This window comes from Oncorhynchus mykiss, chromosome 18 (genome assembly GCF_013265735.2).
Source record: "Oncorhynchus mykiss isolate Arlee chromosome 18, USDA_OmykA_1.1, whole genome shotgun sequence".
Taxonomy (NCBI): Eukaryota; Metazoa; Chordata; class Actinopteri; order Salmoniformes; family Salmonidae; genus Oncorhynchus; species Oncorhynchus mykiss.
Genome location: NC_048582.1, coordinates 38512554 through 38533062, shown reverse-complemented (window position 1 = coordinate 38533062; position 20509 = coordinate 38512554). Strand labels below are relative to the sequence as shown.

Below are 20509 nucleotides of genomic sequence, written 5' to 3'. Positions count from 1 at the left end.
TTTCAGTAGGACCGATTGGAGTAATGGCTACCTCTGTATTTTACGCGAGAATCTCTCTCGGAGCCACCATGTGACCACTTACGCAATGTGGCCCCCTACGGCTATTCTTCAACAGAAATGTGTAAAACTATGTCACAATGCTGTAGACATCTTGCGGAATACTTAGAAAGCGTAAGCTCGTTGATGGCACACTCACAGCTCAATAGGGATTCATTGGAACGCAGCGCTTTCAAAACCTGGGGGACTTCCGGATTGGATTTTTTCTCAGGCTTTTGCCTGCAACATCAGTTCTGTTATACTCACAGACAATATCTTTACAGTTTTGGAAACGTTAGAGTGTTTTCTATCCAAAGCTATCCAAAATATTCTAGCATCTTGTCCTGACAAAATATCCCGTTTAAAACGGGGACGTTTTTTTGAAAATACTGCCCCTAGAGTCGCAACAGGTTTTAATAGGCTCTTTTCCAAGTTTAAAATTATAAACATTCAAAATTTTCTATGCTGTCAATAAAGCATGATTTGTGCTGTGCTTGAAACAACTGTTAACTCTGAACTGTGAAAACTTGACTTCAGTTAGTTCAAGACAACTGGGAATTCGGGAATAAACAAGCTCCGACTGGGAAAACAAGTTTTGAATGGTCATCCAACTCGGAATTGTAAATACGGCCTCTTTCTAGAGCTACGACCTGAAGATCAATGATGTCATCGTGATTCGACCTTGTTTTTTCAGAGTTCCCAGTTGTTTTGAAAGCACCATAAATCCAGAGAATGCCAGACTTTGATGACAAAATTTGCCCACGAAGGACCGCAGCACCACCTTCTTGTTCATGTGAGCACAGCACAACAAGGTGAGTCCCAAAATGTATTGTATGCTGCTGCATAAATGATGTAATATACCAGGGAGATATATATACTGTAGCTAAGAAAGTAATACTACGTGTATGTTGTGTAGTGAGATGTTAGTATCCCATGTGCCTCACACTAATAATTTGGTCTATTTATCCCTCTTAATTTTGCCTACTGTTCTGACTTGGTGGTGCACATGTAGTCCATAACCTGTTTTAGAGAAATGTAATCATTGAATATTGTAAGGGCTTTCATTGTCTGCTTATATGCCCCCTTTATTTATCCTACGGTTCTGACTTGGTGTAGGGGGAGAACACCGTAAGAACGGTCCAAGTTCTGAATAATGTCGCTGTACATTTCAAAAGTGCTAAACAAATAGTTATATTGACTATGTCCATCCTAGCTCGCTCATTAATGTCTAAATAGAAATGACGGATTACCTCTTATCCACTTGTTGTCCCCTTATGCCATAGTTTGTACATCTCAATTGTCATTAGAAACCACATTTGTTCAAGCAAGTCAGCCATATCAGTTATGTTTTTTTATGGCTGTAAATGAGGCTGAATGAACTGTTTCGCTGTCAGACAAGATACCGCTGATAGCCAGGTGTAGCTGTGGTAAGATGTTGGGACTGCTGTTGGGAGAGCTTTATGTAGGTCCTAACAGTTTGGGGGCACCGTTTGTCACCGTTATAGTGCAATTAATGTATTGTTTGGTGTTGTGTTGTGTAGTGGCATGCTGGCATGCATCCCACCAATTTTCTAAAACTTTGGCAAAGAGTCAAGTCTATTAAACTTAGTGCACTGTGTTCTGTCATGGAAATTGCAAGATTATGTTATAATGCTTGTATTGTATTATAATGGTTGTTTTATTCGACAGAATAGAGTATTCTGTTAACTATTGTGTGTGTGTTTTACTGAGGAGGGCTTCTATGAGATAGCACTGACGGAGGAGATTTACGATGTCTTTGGGTGATAAAACCTAAAGAGCATTCCAGAGAACATGAGCTAATGGTTCTGTTCTATACCGTACCAGGGAGAGACGGTTCCAGTTTGGAGAAGGAGGACCAGACACTGGTCTTTACAATAAAGTAGATACTTTTCATACAAATCTTAACCTTGTGACCATTCTATGTATCTGTTGTTCGTCATATAGGTTGAGTGGGGTGTATCTTGGCTATAAAAGATCTTTGTACTTTTGTGTTGTCACTTTCAATGGTTCATTAGAAATGGCGCATCATTGAAAGTCAAGTGCTATTGCAAAGCTCTTATTATTAAAAATGTAGTTTAAGTATAACTCTGACTGGTGTGTGAAGTTTGTTTCTCCTCATTTGGTAATACAGAAATTAGCCACCACAGTTCATAACATATTTCAGTTTTGGGAACAGAAAAATATATTGAAATCACATTTTTACATCGATTAGAAAATCAGCAGAATGTCGGCCCAGTTTCACCTAGTACCTGCCTCTCCCACTACCCGTAACTGAATTCCTCTCAGTACCATATTTGGTGGTGAGAAAATGTTTTAAACGGATGCTTCAGCTTTATAGCCTATGTGATGTGTCTGGGTTACCCCAACTGTCTGCGCTATTACATGCTGTGGTCCTGTGACCACCTGACACAATTTTGGTACAATGTCTGTGCTATCATATCATTGTGTCTAGGAATTTATATCAAATCAAATAAAATTGTATTTGTCACATGCGCCGAATACAACAGTGAAATGCTTAGTTACAAGCCCTTTACCAGCAATGCAGTTTTAAGAACAATACATAAAAAATGTATAAATAAAAGTAACAAATAATTAAAGAGCAGCAGTAAAATAGCAATAGTGAGGCTATATACAGGGTTACCGGTACAGAGTCAATGTGCGGGGGCACCGGTTAGTCGAGGTAATTGAGGTAATATGTACATGTAGGTAAAGTTATTAAAGTGACTATGCATAGATAATAAACAGAGAGTAGCAGCAGCGTATAAGAGACGGGAGCAGCAACATTATGTACAAAATCAGTTACAAAATATGCGGAAAAATAAAATAAAATAGCACGGTTGGTTAAGAGCCCATAAAACGGCGGCCATCTTCTTCGGCCCCATCCATCTCCATGATTATGTCTTTTGGGAAATGTATATATTGGTTACCAATATCAAATAAAGTTTTGTAACTTTGGTCAAATTGCAGATTTTTTTTATTTTATAGCTATCAATTGGAAGGCATCACACTCACCGTCAATAACGAACTGGAGGACTGAACTATGTGGTTACATTCCATTCCATTCTGTGTTTTACAAAATTAACCAAAGCAAAAGACACATTTGATCAAATCTGGAAACCTTATATTGACTTGAGGAGTGTGACATTTCTCAACCGATATAATCGTGTGTGAATTTGAAATGTATATTTGATACGTTCAAGTACAGGTGTGGGCATGTTGAGGTGTGTATTATGTGTGGTGGTTATGTTTTTTGTTGTCGTGTTGTTCCTGTTTGTGTTTAGAAAAATGAAAGGTGAAAAAAAATAAAGAATGCGAGATGGAAAGATGGACATTTTTCTGAGAAATTAAGCTTTGCTGCTTTTGTGTCACTTTGGGTTTCACCAACATTGTAAATAAGCATTAAGGATGTTTATGAAATTATTACTATGAGGCACATTGAACGCTGTTTGGGTCTTTGCGTGTGAAAAATATATAACACTATTTGATGCGTTAAATGAGCTTTTGTGGGCAAATTTTGTAATCAAATTCTGGCATTCTCTAGATTTATGGTGGGAACTCGGGGGGGAAAACACACAGACACTCCATTGAATAGTAGGCTAACGTTAGTGGTTGCTTTGCAATGCTTGCAGTTAGCCATTGATTCCTTCCAAACAACTCATTGTTGTATTTGCAATTTCCAACTTGTTGTGTAATCTTTATGTCCAATGGCCGATGAGAACTGATACATTTTATCTATAATTTCGCTTCATTATATGACAAGGATTATATGACAAAAATGTAAAAGTATTTGACAGTAGATTGTCAACTTGATTCATGATGACTGCTATAGCTAAGACTTTGAAAGTAAGATGTTGACATGATCAGTCCAATCAAAGCTACTGTACATATAACGTGATTTGACATAATTTTATCTGTGGCCAATGACCTTGAGCTTTCTTGGAAGGGCACTTGTAATATAACTCTATGGCAGGACCCAAAGGGCTGAAATGTTGTATGTCTACTCTTACTAAGGACATAAACTTGGCGATGGCGTACTGTCCCCATGAGTGACAGAACACAGCCAATCATGGCGCAATGCTCCTATTTTCTGCTGGCTCGCATCACCACCACAGAAAGCACTGAGCTAGGCTGAAACACCTGCATTTTGGAGCTGCCTTACTCAAGAAAACAAAAACGATATGTGACAGTATTAATGCCAAAATAACTTACAAAACAGGCAAGCCCCCCAAATACAATTGTATTTTTTATTGCTAAAAATGTGTGGCTCAAAACACGTTGGGCTTTTAAAAAAAATAAAAAATAGTGAGTGCTGTGTTTGATGGTAGGGTATTTTTTTATTTTGTTTTTTCGACGAAAGTATAAGGGAGTTGTTCTCCAGTCTAATAGCTGGCGGTAATGCAACATTTATTGGATGCCAACCGCCGGTAAACCTCATCGAAGAAGAAAATGAAGGCGGCGCTCCGTAGTTTTGATACCTCCTAGCCAACTTCCGATTCTGGTACAACACCCAAGGAGAACGAAGACGGGCGAAACAACGCGAAGGTATTTTATTTAAAAAATAAGCGTTTTATTTATCAGATTGAACAGCACACATGTTGGTGTGTTCAACTTATAGCCAAATAAAAATATTTGGTAACATTAATGTTGGTTTAGCTATCCCATCTACCGTCCTGCGACGGTAGCTAAATAACGTTAAGCCACACTTGAAATGGCTGACTAACTTGGCTAGCTAAGAACTGTTAGAACTGGCTAACCATGCTGTATTTTGTTTCAGTTCGCGCCGCAGACATGTTTGTCTTAGTTATTACGCAAGTGTTACTAATCAATTGGCTAGTTTACTAGCTAGATGTGCTAGCCGTGTGGCCGAGTTAACGTTAGCTAGCGCTAGTTAGCTACAATGCGAGGTATACGGGGAATAATCATGAGTGCACACCGTAGCAAACAGTTGCAAAACATTTCGCAACGAACGAGATTCTATTGGGCAAATAAACATGTCAGTTTCGTCCCGTTGTCTTTGTGAATACACCACAGTTAGCCACTACAGTGGAATGTTTTGGCTCTTGCTTTATGCTTATCACATTCTTCTCAGAACAGAAGATAAACTCGGCCACACGCTTCTCTATTGACTAGTCACACCTGACTATCCAGCTGATGCCTTCACAAAATATGTTAACCATTAGATTGTATAGCATAGCACGCCTAAATCTTAGTTTAAAGCTGTTACATAAAACCTATTGTTTACTAAATACAAGCTAACTAGGTAAATAATCATACATAATCTCTTGTTTAGTTGTCAGCTGGTTAGTCACGTGTTTAAATTCACTTGTACATTTTCTTCATAGATTGCTGACAAGACTGCGATACGAGTATCAACAGATAAATATCAATGCTATGAGTTGCATTTTTAGAATTCTCTGTTTTTTTCAGGTAGGCTATGGCTCGCGGGCAACAGAAGATTCAATCCCAGCAAAAGAACGCCAAGGCGGCAGCTGCTAAAAAGAAGGGAGCGGCAGCAGACCAGAAGACTGCAGCCAAGGCAGCACTTGTCCACACCTGTCCTGTATGCCGGGTGAGTGTTAGTGGTTGGTAGTTTATGTGCCTTTAGTAGGCAGGGCTAGGGCTGTTATGGTGATTGTATTACCGCCACACCAACGGTCACGAGTATGACGGCAGGCAAACTCCACGTGGCCGTTTAGTCACTAATTAGGCTTCTCCAAGCTCTGATGCTACTGCTAGTTACTAGTAGCCTACCAAACTTGCTAACTGCCTGGAACTCAGCACTCTGTTGTCCCTCTAATTACTCTGACGCAAATGTAATCGACTATCTAATCAAACACTTCATGAGAGGTCATGTTGCACAACATTTCTATAGGCTATGCAATTACGTGAGAAAACAGAGTGATGGCCTTTATTAAAAAGAGGAGGATCCCATCAGCTTTCTATAGGCTAGGCCTTCTATATTTATTTCTCAACTTTCCTAATATTCAGCACAATACTTATCTTTACAGCAGGAGTATAGCCTACATGGCTGGCATGAAAATGAACCACAGGAAAAGCATCCTCCATTCGCTATTTAAGTGCATAGATGACATGCATTTTTCCCGCTGCCCATGTTTTGAGACTGGTGCATGATAACGGTCCATTTTAAATCAACATCAGAAATGGATAAGGATGTGCGCAGTTGTGTCTTTGATGTGTCTGTCTTCACTTTTAATCTGTAAGAAAGACCCAATCCTGTGACGGAGCCATGTGAGTGAGAAGTGCTTTGGCACCCAGCTGGGAGAAGAGAATTGTAATCATTATATTCAGCCCAAGACCACGCTGCCACTGGCTGCAAAAGGCCTGGATTTTTTTAGGGGGCATTACGGCCACACGGGATGCCACTGGGAAATTCGAGGCATTATCAAGTGCTTGCCAAATTGTGAAGGAAAGACTGATGAAGTGTGTACAGCTTGCGCAAAAACAAAGCAGAGCTCATGCCTTTCATGCAACTTTTTTCAAATCATCATTAGTCGCATCATGCAGCCTTAGAATGTATTAAAAATCAAAATATATAGCCCAGCATGGGTATCACAACAAAAGTTAGATAAATAATGGAGAACATATTCTATTTTATTTAGCTATGTTTAATTGTTCTTCATACTGTAAAATAATATAAAATAATTCCTGCAATTCTAAGCAAATCTTGTCTGTTACATGAACTAGTGTAGCCCACAGCCATAGGGCATAGCCAGATCAGGGCCTAACATAAGGACAACAAAGTATGCTATTCTGTTCTTCTGAAATAGACTACATTTTCTTAATGTCATGTTTCTTTAGACCTGTCTAAAATGTATTTATTGTGAAGGTGTGGGCTATATTGCATAGATTTTAGACATTTTAAAGTGTAGATGTTCCAAAGGTCTGTATCAGTGGCTTGAATGCTATGCGTGGAAGCCAGGAGATGCTAAATGTGTAACTTCTTATGGGCCAACATCCGGTGAAATTCAAACTACAATATTATAAATATTTAACTTTCATAAAATCACAAGTGTAATACATCAAAATAAAGCTGAACTTCTTGTTAATCCAGCCACTGTGTCAGATTTCAAAAAGGCTTTACAGCGAAAGCAAACCATGCACTCCAAAAGGTCCCAGTTACATCACAAATGGTCATTTTGTTCGATAATGTCCTTCTTTATATACATAAAAACTCAGTTTAGCTGGCACGCTTTAGTCAATAATCCACCCAGTTTCCCTCCATCAAAATGCATACAAAATGAAACACCAAACGTTACTAAAACTTTTCCAAGCAAGTCAAACAACGTTTATAAACAAACCTTAGGTACCCTAATATGTAAATAAACAATACAATTTACGATGGAGAATCGTTAGTCTTTACCGGAGAAAAATACCAAAGAACGTGCTCTCTTCCACGCGCTACAACAAATTTTTCCAAAAAAACAGCCAGAAACTCTTTCTAAAGACTGTTGAGATCTAGTGGAAGCCCTAGGAACTGCAATCTGGGAGGACTTGGCCTTATAATTAAAGTGGTAAGCTGATTTTTTTTTGGGGGGGGGGGTTGTCCTCGGGGTTTCGCCTGCCATATCAGTTCTGTTATACTCACAGACATAATTCTAACAGTTTTAGAAACTTTAGTGTTTTCTATTCAAATAAACCAATATATGCATATCCTAGCTTCTGGGCCTGAGTAACAGGCAGTTTACTTTGGGCACGCTTTTCATCCGGACATCAAAATACTGCCACCTACCAAAGAGAGGTTAACAGTCAATTACTGTGAGACCGGCAGTTATTTGCTTGACAATAGCGAACTGACAATTTCATGACACCTGTTTTGGTCATTTCAACTAGATCATCAAATAAATAAATCACAGCATGTTTTGGGGTTCATTTAGTAGTTTTTACTAGATTTTTAAGTACATAACCATTGGAAATGAATGTTGAAAGTTACATTTGTCCAAAACTTAAGTTGCTGCTTCTGTTTGACAAGACATTTTGATAAATATCTCAATAAAAAGAAAAACATGTTCAAATTGATAACCAATATGCAGAAAGTGTTATATATTGAAAACCTAAAATGTACTATATACACATGTGCAACAGTCATAAAATTACTTTTGTATTTTTTAAACATGCACCGTATAAACTGTACATGCACCAAAACCCCTGTTTTGATAAATAACTGATATCGATTAGGGTGGAAATCAGGTTGTACGTGCTGTTGAAATTAACACAACTTAAAAGAACACATGGAAACTGGAGAAGTTTTTTATATCACTGGTTAGAGAACAACCCGCAGAAGACAGTCGGGTTCATTTGAGGGATGCAATTTCATTTGGGGGTCGCCAAAAAGAAAAGAAACTCAACACTTATTTGTCAATCACTCACGTTGAAATCAATTACGCGAGAGGGGGAGATGAGGTGGCACGTCCTGTTAAAACTAGCATGGCTCAACCATCAGGAAATAATCACTGTTTAGAGGACAATTTGTAGAAGACGGCTAACAACATCGATATCCCGCTGAAATCAATAGAACACACTACGTTTCGGGTGTAGTGCTGTTTGAACTAACACTATTCAAAGGCCACATGAAACTTGGAATAACCTATACATAGTCGGTTAGATGAGTACTTGAAGGCTTATATCTATATTTTGGAATGTTGATTTCGGGAGGCTTCCATCATGGAATAGGGACCAGACCACTTTTTTTGTTAGTTAACCTAAACGAATCACGGCCCTCTATAGAATAACAGTTGACTGCTATTTAAGTAATGGTTTGACTGTCAAATCCATGTATTGGTGTGTGGCCATTGACTTTTATGGAGAGACCGCCCCAAATTTTCTGTGACATTTCCTGAACTCTGCGTTCTGCGCATCCCAGCACTTGGAAACATTAATTGTACAAAACCTAAGATATTGATCTGTTTAAAACAATCAATCTTATGTCATCGTGAAGTCTATAAAATTTTAGACTAACATCACCAATCTGAGGTTAACATTTTGTGTAATTCCACTAAGTTTTATAGGCTAAAAATGCAAGCTTGTGTAAGGTAGTAAACACAAACTGTCCGCATTTGGGAAATTCGCTCAATATACAATTTACAATGGCAAAGAAATTCAACGTGTCAATTTAAGATGATCGTATTTGTTGCCTACATACAAAGTATTACCAAAAGTACATAACACTGAGACCCCTGGACATGGGTGGGGGAATATTTGTGTGATGACCTAAAATAGGGGCAGAAGCTCACCGGCACCAGCAGTCTCTCCAACCACCCCTGAACGTCAGAGTCATTTAACCATTTAGAGAGTTGAACAAATGCTTGGCACTCTAGACTTGAGCCTCCATAGTCTGTGCAGCAACCTGACCGTTTCACGTGCCTACCTTTAGGTTTCTCTCAGTGCAGTCCAGTGTACTGGCCTGTGTGATGTGTAGTAGTTTGATGCATCTTATTACTTTGTTTGTTTGTCACCCGAAAATTCAGTCTCAGCCAATGATTGTTAATATCCTCCATTCCTTACCTGACCCTTACAGACGCAGATGCCGGATCCGAAGACATTCAAACAGCACTTTGAGAGCAAGCATCCCAAGTCCCCAATGCCACCAGAGCTGGTTGATGTTGAGGCTTAAAACGATCACACACACAACGGACCTACAGTTGGGGTAAGATGCTCACATCATTCAGACTTGCAGTGTACATGTCAGCAGCAAGCTTTTGCCCTACTGTATGCTTCAGTTATATGTTGTATTGCTCAACATGTGGAAATGTTGTCACTCATCGTCTTTCATGTTGTGATTCACAGATACACGATTTGAACACTGCGACTGGTATAATGGCGTCAAGGGACATAACACTGAGACCCCTGGACATGGGTGGGGGAATATTTGTGTGACGACCTACAATGGGGGCAAAAGCTCACCGGCACCCCATCTTATATGTCCAACCACCCCTGAACGTCAGACTGTATTGAAGCAACCATCTTACTTCTATGAGCCCACTCTACGTACATCCCATATTCCTATGCTGCTTCCTTCACTTAATTCCTCTTTCAATAACATCTAGACTAATTTACAAGTCTACAAGTTTCATTACTTTTTTTGCTACTTTTTCTCATCTGTATACTGCTGTCCTACGTTTGCCCCCAACTCTTTTCTATACCTCCCCCCATACACTTGTTCAGATGTTCTTGATCATTTCTGCTTTCTTTGAGGACGGTGTCATGGATTTGATATAAGGTCAAGACCGTGCCTGGTTCTGCCTATATAAAGACCCTGGTCGAAACGAGGCCAAATCCTGTAGTAGTTTTGGTCTGTATGCAAAGATCACTTTTGATAATCCATGTTGTAACAATTTTTTTGTTGTTGCTTTTTACCATTTCCAATAAATTTTGCGATATATATGGAAGCATTCCACTGCCTATTTGATCCATTCTGAAGGAAAGCAGTGAGTAGGTTTTGTTTGTATGTGTTGAGAGGTTATGTATGCCTTGTAATCCTACCAGAAAATCGGGACTTCCGAATGCAAGTTTAAAGCAATTCCATCTATACTGATACCAGACAAATGCGTACTTAAGTATTTTCAATATACTGTAGCTGAATAGGGGTGACACTATCTATGGATTTCACATTACTGGATGAGCGCACAGCCAAGCCTGGTAGGGCATAGGCCCACCCACTGGGGAGCCAGGGACAGCCAATCACAATTAGTTTGTATTTATGAAAAATACTCTTCAGCTGCCCGGGTGGCTGGTCTCAGATGATCCCACAGGTGAAGAAGCCAGATGTGGAGGGCAAGCGTGGTTGTGAGGCCGGTTGGAAGTACTGCCAAATTCTCTAAAATTACGGGGGTGACTTATGGTAGAGAAGTGGACATTCCTGCAGTCCGCATACCAATCGCACAATCCCTCAGAACGTCAGACATCTGTGGCATTGTGTTGTGACAAAACTGCACATTTTAGTGGCCTTTTGTCCCCAGCAAAAGGTGCACCTTTAATGATCATGCTGTTTAATCAGCTTCTTGATATGGGGCACCTGTCGGGTGGATGGATTATCTTGGCAAAGGAGAAATTCTCACTAACAGGGATGTAAACAAATATGAGACAAATTAGCTTTTTGTATGGAACATTTCTGGGATTTTTTATTTCAACTCATGAAACATGGGAACAACATTTTACATTTATTTTGTTCAGTATACAGTCCTCCAGAAAAATCTTGACAAGGACTTACATCACTGTGTATTCGTTCCTCTGTACATACAAAAATGGCCAAACGTTTTTTTTTTCCCATTTTTCAATTGCTACTAATTTGTACTGGTTAAAAGTATGATTAAAGAATAAGAAAAACATTGGATAAGTTTTGCGAACCATGTTTAGTACATCTAAAAGAGACTGAGAAATTCATGGTTCAACAAGAAATTCTAGCCATCAAAAGTGTTGAATTTTAACATGATCATTTATAATACAGTACTTTACAGAATATATGACATGAAAGGGTGATGTAATTATCTGAATTACTGTAGATTTTAATAGTTTAGTTAATCAAGAGGGAAGTATGGTTATTGTTCATATACCACTCTCGCACTCAAAATAAATATTAGATACATAGTATATATCAGCATATTGACAGATTATTGCTATCAACTGCTGGTTGCAAGTTATATTACCCTGTTGGTATCTTTTGGAACAATGGCAATTAAGTTGATGTAGAATAGATAGATGGGCTACCACTGGTGTCACAGGCATCCACAGGTCTTGACCACCATGTTGCGATGCTTCTTTAGGATCACGTTGTTGTTATCGTAGAAGAGTACAGAGATGGGACTGAGCTTGGTGGGTGCGCAGCACGCTTTGGGAACCTCATCTGGCTTCAGAAGGTTAACCTGCCATTGAAAACGGTAAATCAGACTCATTCATACATGCACTTTCATATAGTCAATGATAATATCCTGTTATAAAAGAGAGATGGGTTATTTAAGCAATAAGGCCTAGGGAAGAGTGGTATGTTGGCCATGAACCACAAAGCTCTAGGTTTTTCTGTATTTTGACTATATACATTGTACACTACAAAACTATGAAATAACACATCTAGAATCATGTGGTAACCAAAAAAGTGTTATATCAAAACTTATTTTATATTTGAGATTCTTCAAATAGCCACCCTTTGCCTTGATGACAGCTTTGCACACTCTTGGCATTCTCTCAACTAGCTTCACCTGGAATGCTTTTCCAACAGTCTTGAAGGAGTTCCCACATATGCTGAGCACTTGTTGGCTGCTTTTCCTTTACTCTCCGGGCCGACATCCCAAAACATCTGAATTTGGTTGAGGTTGGGGGATTGTGGAGGCCAGGTCATCTGATGCAGCACTCCGTCACTCCCCGTCTTGGTAAAATAACCCTTACACAACCTGGAAGTGTGTTGGATCATTGTCCTGTTGAAAAACAAATTAATTATCCTGAGTGGCGCAGTTGTCTAAGGCACTGCATCGCAGTGGGAGCTGTGCAGCTAGAGATCCTGGTTCGAGTCCAGGCTCTGTCGCAGCCGGCCGCGACAGGGAGGCCCATTGGGATTCCATATATGTTATTTCATCGTCTTGATGTCTAAACTATTTTTCTTCAATGTAGAAAATAGTAAAAATAATGAAAACCCCTTGAATGAGTAGGTGTTCTAAAACGTTTGACCAGTAGTGTAGATCCTTCAGTGCTTTCTTCCGTGGGCTGTGGTCCCCCTTGTCTGAATTTGTTCAATATGTCCTCCATAAGACTTTATAGCCCACTGTGGTAAAGACTAGGCTTTCAGGAGTTAAAACACAATAAAAAAAAATCACCTTGTTTGTCTCATTCTACCAACCTAGCTAGTGACATTATAAAACATAATATTGGGTATTTGTATTTTATATTATACCAACGATATAGAAAAGCATCTGGTGGCAAAATAGCAAAAAATATAGTGCATACGCCAATAAAATTATGATTTAATTCAAGGTTTACAAATATGCCCACTATATAGAACATTCTGTCAGAAAACAAAAGTCTAAACCCAATGTCTCGACCATATATGGTTGAAAAGTTACCCACGATTTACTCTGAGAATTTAACCCCACAACACCAAATATGGAACACATACAACCAAGTGCTGTGCAGTCTAAACTAGCAATGGTCACAGCAAATTATCGTTATTTTTTCATCAACGCTGTCAAGTACAAGTATATTAATTTATAATATTGTAGAGAACAAGCTAATGATTAATTCTATGTAATTTTTAATGACATTAGGAAGAGAAAAGGACGTTTGGACATGAATTTCGTAGCTCCCTCTTGAATTGACCATTTCTCTCTCAACATTCATCAGAGGCTTTTATCCAAAGCTAGTTACAATAAAACCTGCTGTCGTTTATGTATGGGTGGTGACAGGAATCGAACCCACTACCCTGGCGTTGCAAGCGTCATGCTCTTTCAACTGAACTACGAAGGAGCACTTCAACGTCAATAGAATGTTGACAAGCAATTTTAACGGATTCTAAAAGGAATCATAGAATTCCAAACTCATTTCTATGGCAACACAGTAGTCCATTTTGTAAACAATCATTTTCGAACGTGTGTTGCCAAGATACATCTAACCGACGTTCTATGGAACGTTTTCTGTGGGAAAACAACAACTTCTGTTTGCTGCTGACAACAAACTGGATTGATTTTTCAGACCTGAACAATCAACTGGAAAATGCCTGGGTGCTTTTCAAGACTGACGGAGAGAGTGCGTGGACGTCTGCGGCCTACTGCGTCGACAGGTTGTTCAAATTCATTTGTGGCTCGTTTTTCTTGTCTTTTTCTGTTTTGCAGGGTTCGTGATCGTCGACAGATGGACAGTGACAGCGACTTCGAAGAGGGTATGTGGAGTTTAAAACTCTGTTTTTACTTCATTTAACAATGTCATTATAATTTGCGAAATGTTGTGTATTTCTATAATTCAGACTTGGCAAAAATGCTTGTGCCAGAGATGTTGTAGCTAGCTAGCTTGCTAGCTAACATTCACTTTAGTAACTGTTGCACAGCGATCGACTTTTGCTACCTAGCTAGCTAGTATTAGCAATCTTGCTACGTTTTGTCCTAACAATTGTTTATTTTATATTCCAATGTTCCTAATTTTAGAAACAACTGTCCTGGATGAGGTCCAGTTGGATGTGCCATTGGATGATGTGCCAGATATTCCACAGCTGCCAGTCCTCCTTGATGTCCAGAATGCTGCTGCTATCATCCTTGAGGATGTGCCAGATGTGCAGACTATCTTTGAGGTACAATTTTCAGAAAGTTTTGGGTTTTATGTTTGACAAATATCCCAGATATTCAAGTTGTGTCTCTGACATTAAACACTTATCTTGTCTGCTTTCTGCTTTAGGAGGACACTGGCAATTGGCAGTTGATTCTGATTAGGTTCAGCCCCCTGTACTGTGGGCCTGTTGTGATCAGGGTAAGAGACCCCCCCCACACACACACACACAGTCACATCACTGTTACAATGTTTACTGTTTCCAACATGAATGTATTGTAATGTGCAGAACAATGCCGGTCCGGTGGTTATAGCTTGGAGAACTTTCCAGTTCATCAGCCCCATCATCACCTACATGCGTGGGGGATCCCAGGTTTATGTCTTTGTAACTTCCCAATCCTACATTGTCAGTCATTTGATCTTGATGGAAATGTGTCACAGCAATTGCTGAAGTGGTTTTGTTGATGTTGTCTTGTTGTTTATCTCAACAGCAGGTGGTGGTGAGGATGCACCACGTGAGTAGGGTGAGAGGCCTGGAGACTCAACTGGTGTGGGCCATCTCCAAGGAGACAGCCAGGCTTTGCCCAGAGGGCATCCCCTACTGTGCCACCAAAGTGCAGTCCATCACTTGGATCCAGGTAAGACGGAAATACTACTGAAATAGTATTAGATTAGGCTTTTCTTCACTTATTCCATTTGGCCTTAACATGTATTCTCTCTCTGTTAGCGTGTGGCTGGCAGGGTGACCCACTATGCGTCTCACCTCTGCCACGAGACGTCTGTGGACGTGACGCTTGGCTGCTACCAGGTAAATAAAATATTTCCTATGTATATAGACTAGACATTACTGGGCATTTTTACATTAGATTTGTTGTGTTTTCTAATAGTGTGTGTGCGGTAAACAGGTGTGTTGTGTGTGTTTTGAGCAGCAGACTGATGTCTCAGTGGTGTACACCACTCTCCACATGGGGCTGGACGGGCTTCTCTCCTCTTCAGCGTGGTCGGAGGCTGCCTCCTTCTCTACGCCCACCACTCAGCACTTCACTGACCCAGAGCCTGAGGGCCACAACTGCTATGAGGTCAGACGTTACACACACATACTATTGACTAGGAGCATTAAGATCCTTCCATTGACCGATTGTTTGTTATGTCATTGGTCACTGATTTTGAATGCTTGTTTTGTTGTCGTAGGGCTGGGAGGAGGACCTGCTGCCTGAGGAGAGGGAGGTTCCTCTGCTACAGTGAGTTCCTCTAAATGTCTGTGTAGTCTGGGCCTGTCAGATGCAGAAGGATAGTGGTCATAATGCTGTTATCCCCCATTGACTCTAATGGTTGACATGCTCCATTCCCTCCCTTCCACAGCCTCTACCTTACCACCAAGAGAGTGGAGGACATCGCCCTGAGGCTCGTCTCCCTGCGCCAGGCCTTCACTGTGAGTGGACCCACTTTTCTTTTTCTCTCTGTGACTTCTTGTTCTGTCTCCTAGAGGAAGATGTCTCACCCTAACTCTTCCCTAGACCCTGCTTGGTTCCACCCTGAGCAGGAACCATCTGTTTGTGGCGGGAAAGGTCCTCCTGGGCGCACTGGTTCAGGCCAACCACATGGTAACTCATTCTCTTTCAAGGGAAAGAGAGCGTCCCTGAGGGGAAATGTGTTCTGTTCACTAAAATATGCTCTTTTCTTTGTCATAGGACGAGGCCAAGTTCATAACTACCTATAACGACTTTGTGGACTACCTGAGTGACCCCTCCAAGCGGAATGACATTGAGAGGGAGCTGCCTGAGGCAAAGGTGAGTTCATGAACACTTTCAAGTCTCACTAAGTTCTTCCACATGCATGTATTTTATACATCACAGTAGCTGATCTATATGAAATCATTCCTATTTTCTCCAAACATGTTTTCTTGTCCTAGATCCATCATATGAACATGATAGATGTCCTCTTTGAGCTGGTGCTGTTTGGGATGATGACAGCTCAGAAGTCCCTGATGGTGGTAAGTAGCATCTCACTGGTACATGTTTTGATATCTGTCTATTAGCAGTTTCACTTAAATTCCTCTCCTCTTTTCTCCTCCTTTGTTTCCTTTAGCACCCTGGTGGGTTCGTGGAGCGTCTGTACGCTCTCCTGTACTCCTTCCTGCCCACTGCTGCCAACATGGAGCCAGAGGCTGACAGATACCTGCTGCAGCTCAGTGTAAGAGTCTAGTTTACTTCCATATTCTTAGTGTACTTCCTTATTCATGGTTTACAGGGTTTCAATGCCATTTTAGGGGGAGTATTTCTGATTGTCTCTCTCCTCTTGATAAGCTAGTAACTCAGAGCCATTTTCTGTGTGTTGTGTGGTGTTCTCTTCAGGGCGGGCTGATGGCTCTGCTAGATGACATGTTTGGCCAGCAGCTGGCCTGGTACTTTAACCCAGAGTCTCTGGTCACTGAGCTCTCCAGCCTCCTGGAGTACCACTTGGAGAACCTCATGGCCAGCATGTAGTCCTACTGCAGGGACCATACTCCTTTCTCCTTCTCTCTCTCTTTTGAAGGAATTGAGGACTAAGTGCTTTGTTGAACCCTGATTAGTTTTTAACACCCATTAATTTAATGTATTCTCTTGTTTTCTCTCCCCACAGGATTCTTGTGACACTTTGCCACCCAACAGGGATCGAGACACCAATGCACTACATTACTTTGCACTGATTTTTACATTTTTAAATAAAATAAGTTGTAGTTCAAAAACATTTTGGTTTCCGTCTTTTCATTTATTTGATTTCATGACCTTTTCCTAGAGTTCTAATATTGATATTAGATTATTACATGAACAATGATGCTTTATTTGAAAATGGAAATAAAAACAATGTTTTTGTTGATTTACAGATACTACAGGCCCACACTTTATATGGTTTTGTACTGTGTGTGATAGTGTACTATTTAAAAACATGTAGGACTACATACACTGAGTGCACAAAACATTAGGAACATTTCCTAATATTGAGTTGCACACCCTTTTTCCCTGAGAACAGCCTCAATTCGTCGGGGCATGGACTCTACAAGCTGCCCTAAGCGTTCCACAAGGATGCTGGCCCATGTTGTGTCAAGTTGGCTGGACGTCCTTTGGGTGGTGGACCATTCTTGATACACATGGGGAAACTGTTGAGCATGAAAAACACAGCAGTGTTGCAGTTCTTGACACACTTTACCCGGTGCGCCTGGCACCTACTACCATACCCCGTTCAAAGACAGTTAAATCTTTTGTCTTGCCGATTCACCCTCTGAATGACACACACAATCCATGTCTCAATTCTCTCAAGGTTTTAAAATCTTTCTTTAACTCCCCTTCGTCTACACTGATTGAAGCGGATTGAACAAGTGACATCAATAAGGGATCATAGCTTTCACTTGGTCAGTCTATGTCATGGAAAGAGCAGGTGTCCTCAATGTTTTGTATTATCAGTGTGTGTAGTAACCTGGTACAGTATAAAGTATACCACTAGAGGGGATAATTGCTTCAGTCTTGAAAGTTACTTCTCACTATCCCTACTCTACATTAACAGTCTGCCATTATAGACTGAGGTAACTTGGGTATCTTAGTTTTTTATATGTCATTAATGTCTGAACCATTTACCATCTTTCCCACTGAAACCAGTAATGTTAACATTCATGTGAGAGAGGGTGTAGTAGTGCATACTGACCACTAGTTGGATCATAGTGTGGGTGGTGGTGTTCATGCAGGAACACAGAGGGTAGAGGCATTCTCCATCACAGTAGAAGGCAGAGTAACCCGTAGGAGCCGATACTCAGTTAAAACGGAGAGAAATACCATATCTTGTCATTCGATTTCTTAGATAAATGACGAGAATAGACTGTCAGCCCCTCTCCTTGTTCGGGCGGCGTTCAGCGATCGACGTCACCGGCTTTCTAGCCATCGCCGTTCCATTATTCGTATATACACTTGTTTTGTCTTGTTTCCATACAGACCTGGTTTTCATTTCCCCAATTAAGCTACTTGTATTTAACCCTCTGATTTCCATCATGTGTTGTGTGTGTGTAATTGTTTTCATGCTCTACTTTTATGTTCTGTTTTTTGAGCGCGTTTGTTTCATGTAGCGCTCTCATTTTTTGGAACTATAATAAAGTGCGCCTGTTCATTATAATCTGCTCTCCTGCACTTCGCCTCCAATACACCTTCCTGACACTTTCTATGAGAAATACATGATAAAGAATGCAAAGAACATACTCTACAATGCACATCCTACACATGCCTTGCTTCCCTAAAAATACTGTGTTACAGCAAATAAGGTGGTACAATGTTAGCTCCTGATTATCTATTCAGTACAATGAGTAGTTAAGAGAGATAGAATCTCACTTTCCAGCCTTGTTCACTGAATCTCACATATAATTCATGTCTCTTACAAGCCTGACGCCCACTGTTGATATGGCTGTGAACTGAAAGGGACCAAAAAGTATGTTATGAACCAGGAAAGACTAATGTACACTTTGGATGCATTGGATTTCAAATTAAATGTAAATGCAATTTAAGTAATTTTGTAATTGGGATGAGCTATCCCTTTAAACTGTGCATAAAACAAGTTTAACTAGAAGACGAAAAACCAGTGTTGTCCCCTGACCTTGTATGGAAACTGGGCAAGGGCAGGTCGTATTTGGGCTTCTTCTTATGGGGTTGGGTTTCAGGGCGCGTGGGGGGCAACAGGGGGCCTGGCTGGCCCTGAAGAAGTTGGTTAGATGAGTACTTGAAGGCTTATATCTACAATTTGGAATGTTGGATGTTGATTTCGGGAGGCTTCCATCATGGAAAAAAGACCAGACCACTTTTTTGGTTAGTTAACCTAAACGAATCACGACCCTCTATAGAATAACAACAGTGACAACAGTTGACTGCTATTTAAGTAATAGATTGACTATCAAATCCATGTATTGGTGTGCGGCCATTGACTTTTATGGAGAGACCGACCCAAATTTTCTGTGCCAGTTCCTGGGCATTTCATTAACTCTGCATTCTAACTTCTGCGCATCCCAGCGCTTGGAAAAATCAATGGTACAAAACCTAAGATACTGACTGATCTGTTTAAAACAATCAATCTTATGTCATCGTGAAGTCTATAAACTTTTAGACTAACATCACCAATCTGAGGTTAACATTTTGTGTAATTCCAAGTTTTATAGGGTGAAAATGCAGGCTTGTGTAAGGTAGTAACACAAACTGTCAGCATTAGGGAAATGTGCGCAATTTACTATGGCAAAAAAATTCAACATGGCAATTTAAGATGATTGTATTTGTTGCTTACTCACAAAGTATTACCAAAAGTACATACACTGCTCAAAAAAATAACACATCCTAGATCTGAATGAATGAAATATTCTTATTGAATACTTTTTTCTGTACATAGTTGAATGCGCTGACAACAAAATCACACACAAATTATCAATGGAAATCAAATTTATCAACCCATGGAGGTCTGGATTTGGAGTCACACTCAAAATTAAAGTGGAAAACCACACTACAGGCTGATCCAACTTTGATGTAATGTCCTTAAAACAAGTCAAAATGAGGCTCAGTAGTGTGTGTGGCCTCCACGCGCCTGTATGACCTCCCTACAACGCCTGGGCATGCTCCTGATGGTCTACTGAGGGATCTCCTCCCAGACCTGGACTAAAGCATCCGCCAACTCCTGGACAGTCTGTGGTGCAACGTGGCATTGGTGGATGGAGCGAGACATGATGTCCCAGATGTGCTCAATTGGATTCAGGTCTGGGGAACGGGCGGGCCATAGCATCAATGCCTTCCTCTTGCAGGAACTGCTGACACACTCCAGCCACATGAGGTCTAGCATTGTCTTGCATTAGGAGGAACCCAGGGCCAACCACACCAGCATATGGTCTTACAAGGGGTCTGAGGATCTCATCTCGGTACCTATTGGCAGTCAGGCTACCTCTGGTGAGCACATGGAGGGCTGTGTGGCCCCCCAAAGAAATGCCACCCCACACCATGACTGACCCACCGCCAAATGGGTCATGCTGGAGGATGTTGCAGGCAGCAGAACGTTCTCCACGGCGTCTCCAGACTGTCACGTCTGTCACATGTGCTCAGTGTCAACCTGCTTTCATCTGTGAAGAGCACAGGGCGCCAGTGACGAATTTGCCAATCTTCGTGTTCTCTCGCAAATGCCAAACGTCCTGCAC

At 40.6% G+C, this 20509-nt stretch overlaps 3 protein-coding genes across 3 annotated transcripts; all 3 read left to right on the top strand.

The window, feature by feature from the left end:
* The first annotated feature begins 4554 nt into the window (after positions 1 to 4554).
* zn706 (Zinc finger protein 706) lies at positions 4555 to 10455 on the top strand. Its single transcript, NM_001160599.1, is given in 4 exon segments — positions 4555 to 4599; positions 5485 to 5626; positions 9593 to 9721; positions 9862 to 10455. Coding segments are annotated over 2 exon segments (231 nt in total). The 5' UTR covers positions 4555 to 4599; positions 5485 to 5491; the 3' UTR covers positions 9689 to 9721; positions 9862 to 10455.
* A 2818-nt stretch (positions 10456 to 13273) lies between these two features.
* LOC118940976 lies at positions 13274 to 15160 on the top strand. The gene is made up of 6 exons (XM_036951043.1): positions 13274 to 13939; positions 14202 to 14344; positions 14449 to 14520; positions 14609 to 14692; positions 14811 to 14957; positions 15047 to 15160. Exons 1-6 carry the CDS (start codon positions 13774 to 13776, stop codon positions 15158 to 15160), a joined length of 726 nt encoding a protein of 241 aa, XP_036806938.1. The 5' UTR covers positions 13274 to 13773.
* On the top strand, positions 14989 to 17048 carry LOC110496165. Its single transcript, XM_021571909.2, has 7 exons — positions 14989 to 15127; positions 15249 to 15398; positions 15511 to 15560; positions 15682 to 15751; positions 16011 to 16109; positions 16232 to 16312; positions 16408 to 17048. The coding sequence occupies exons 2-7, from the start codon at positions 15285 to 15287 to the stop codon at positions 16522 to 16524; spliced, it is 531 nt and encodes a 176-aa protein (XP_021427584.2). The 5' UTR covers positions 14989 to 15127; positions 15249 to 15284; the 3' UTR covers positions 16525 to 17048.
* The last annotated feature ends 3461 nt before the right edge of the window (positions 17049 to 20509 follow it).

Coding starts and splice junctions, on each gene's coding strand:
- LOC118940976 (XM_036951043.1), top strand. CDS start 13,774: ATGCCTGGGTGCTTTTCAAGACTGACGGAGAGAGTGCGTGGACGTCTG. Junction 13,940..14,201: donor TGACAGCGACTTCGAAGAGG/GTATGTGGAGTT, acceptor TCCTAATTTTAG/AAACAACTGTCCTGGATGAG. Junction 14,521..14,608: donor GTGGGCCTGTTGTGATCAGG/GTAAGAGACCCC, acceptor TGTAATGTGCAG/AACAATGCCGGTCCGGTGGT.
- LOC110496165 (XM_021571909.2), top strand. CDS start 15,285: ATGGGGCTGGACGGGCTTCTCTCCTCTTCAGCGTGGTCGGAGGCTGCC. Junction 15,399..15,510: donor AGGGCCACAACTGCTATGAG/GTCAGACGTTAC, acceptor TTGTTGTCGTAG/GGCTGGGAGGAGGACCTGCT. Junction 15,561..15,681: donor AGGGAGGTTCCTCTGCTACA/GTGAGTTCCTCT, acceptor TCCCTTCCACAG/CCTCTACCTTACCACCAAGA.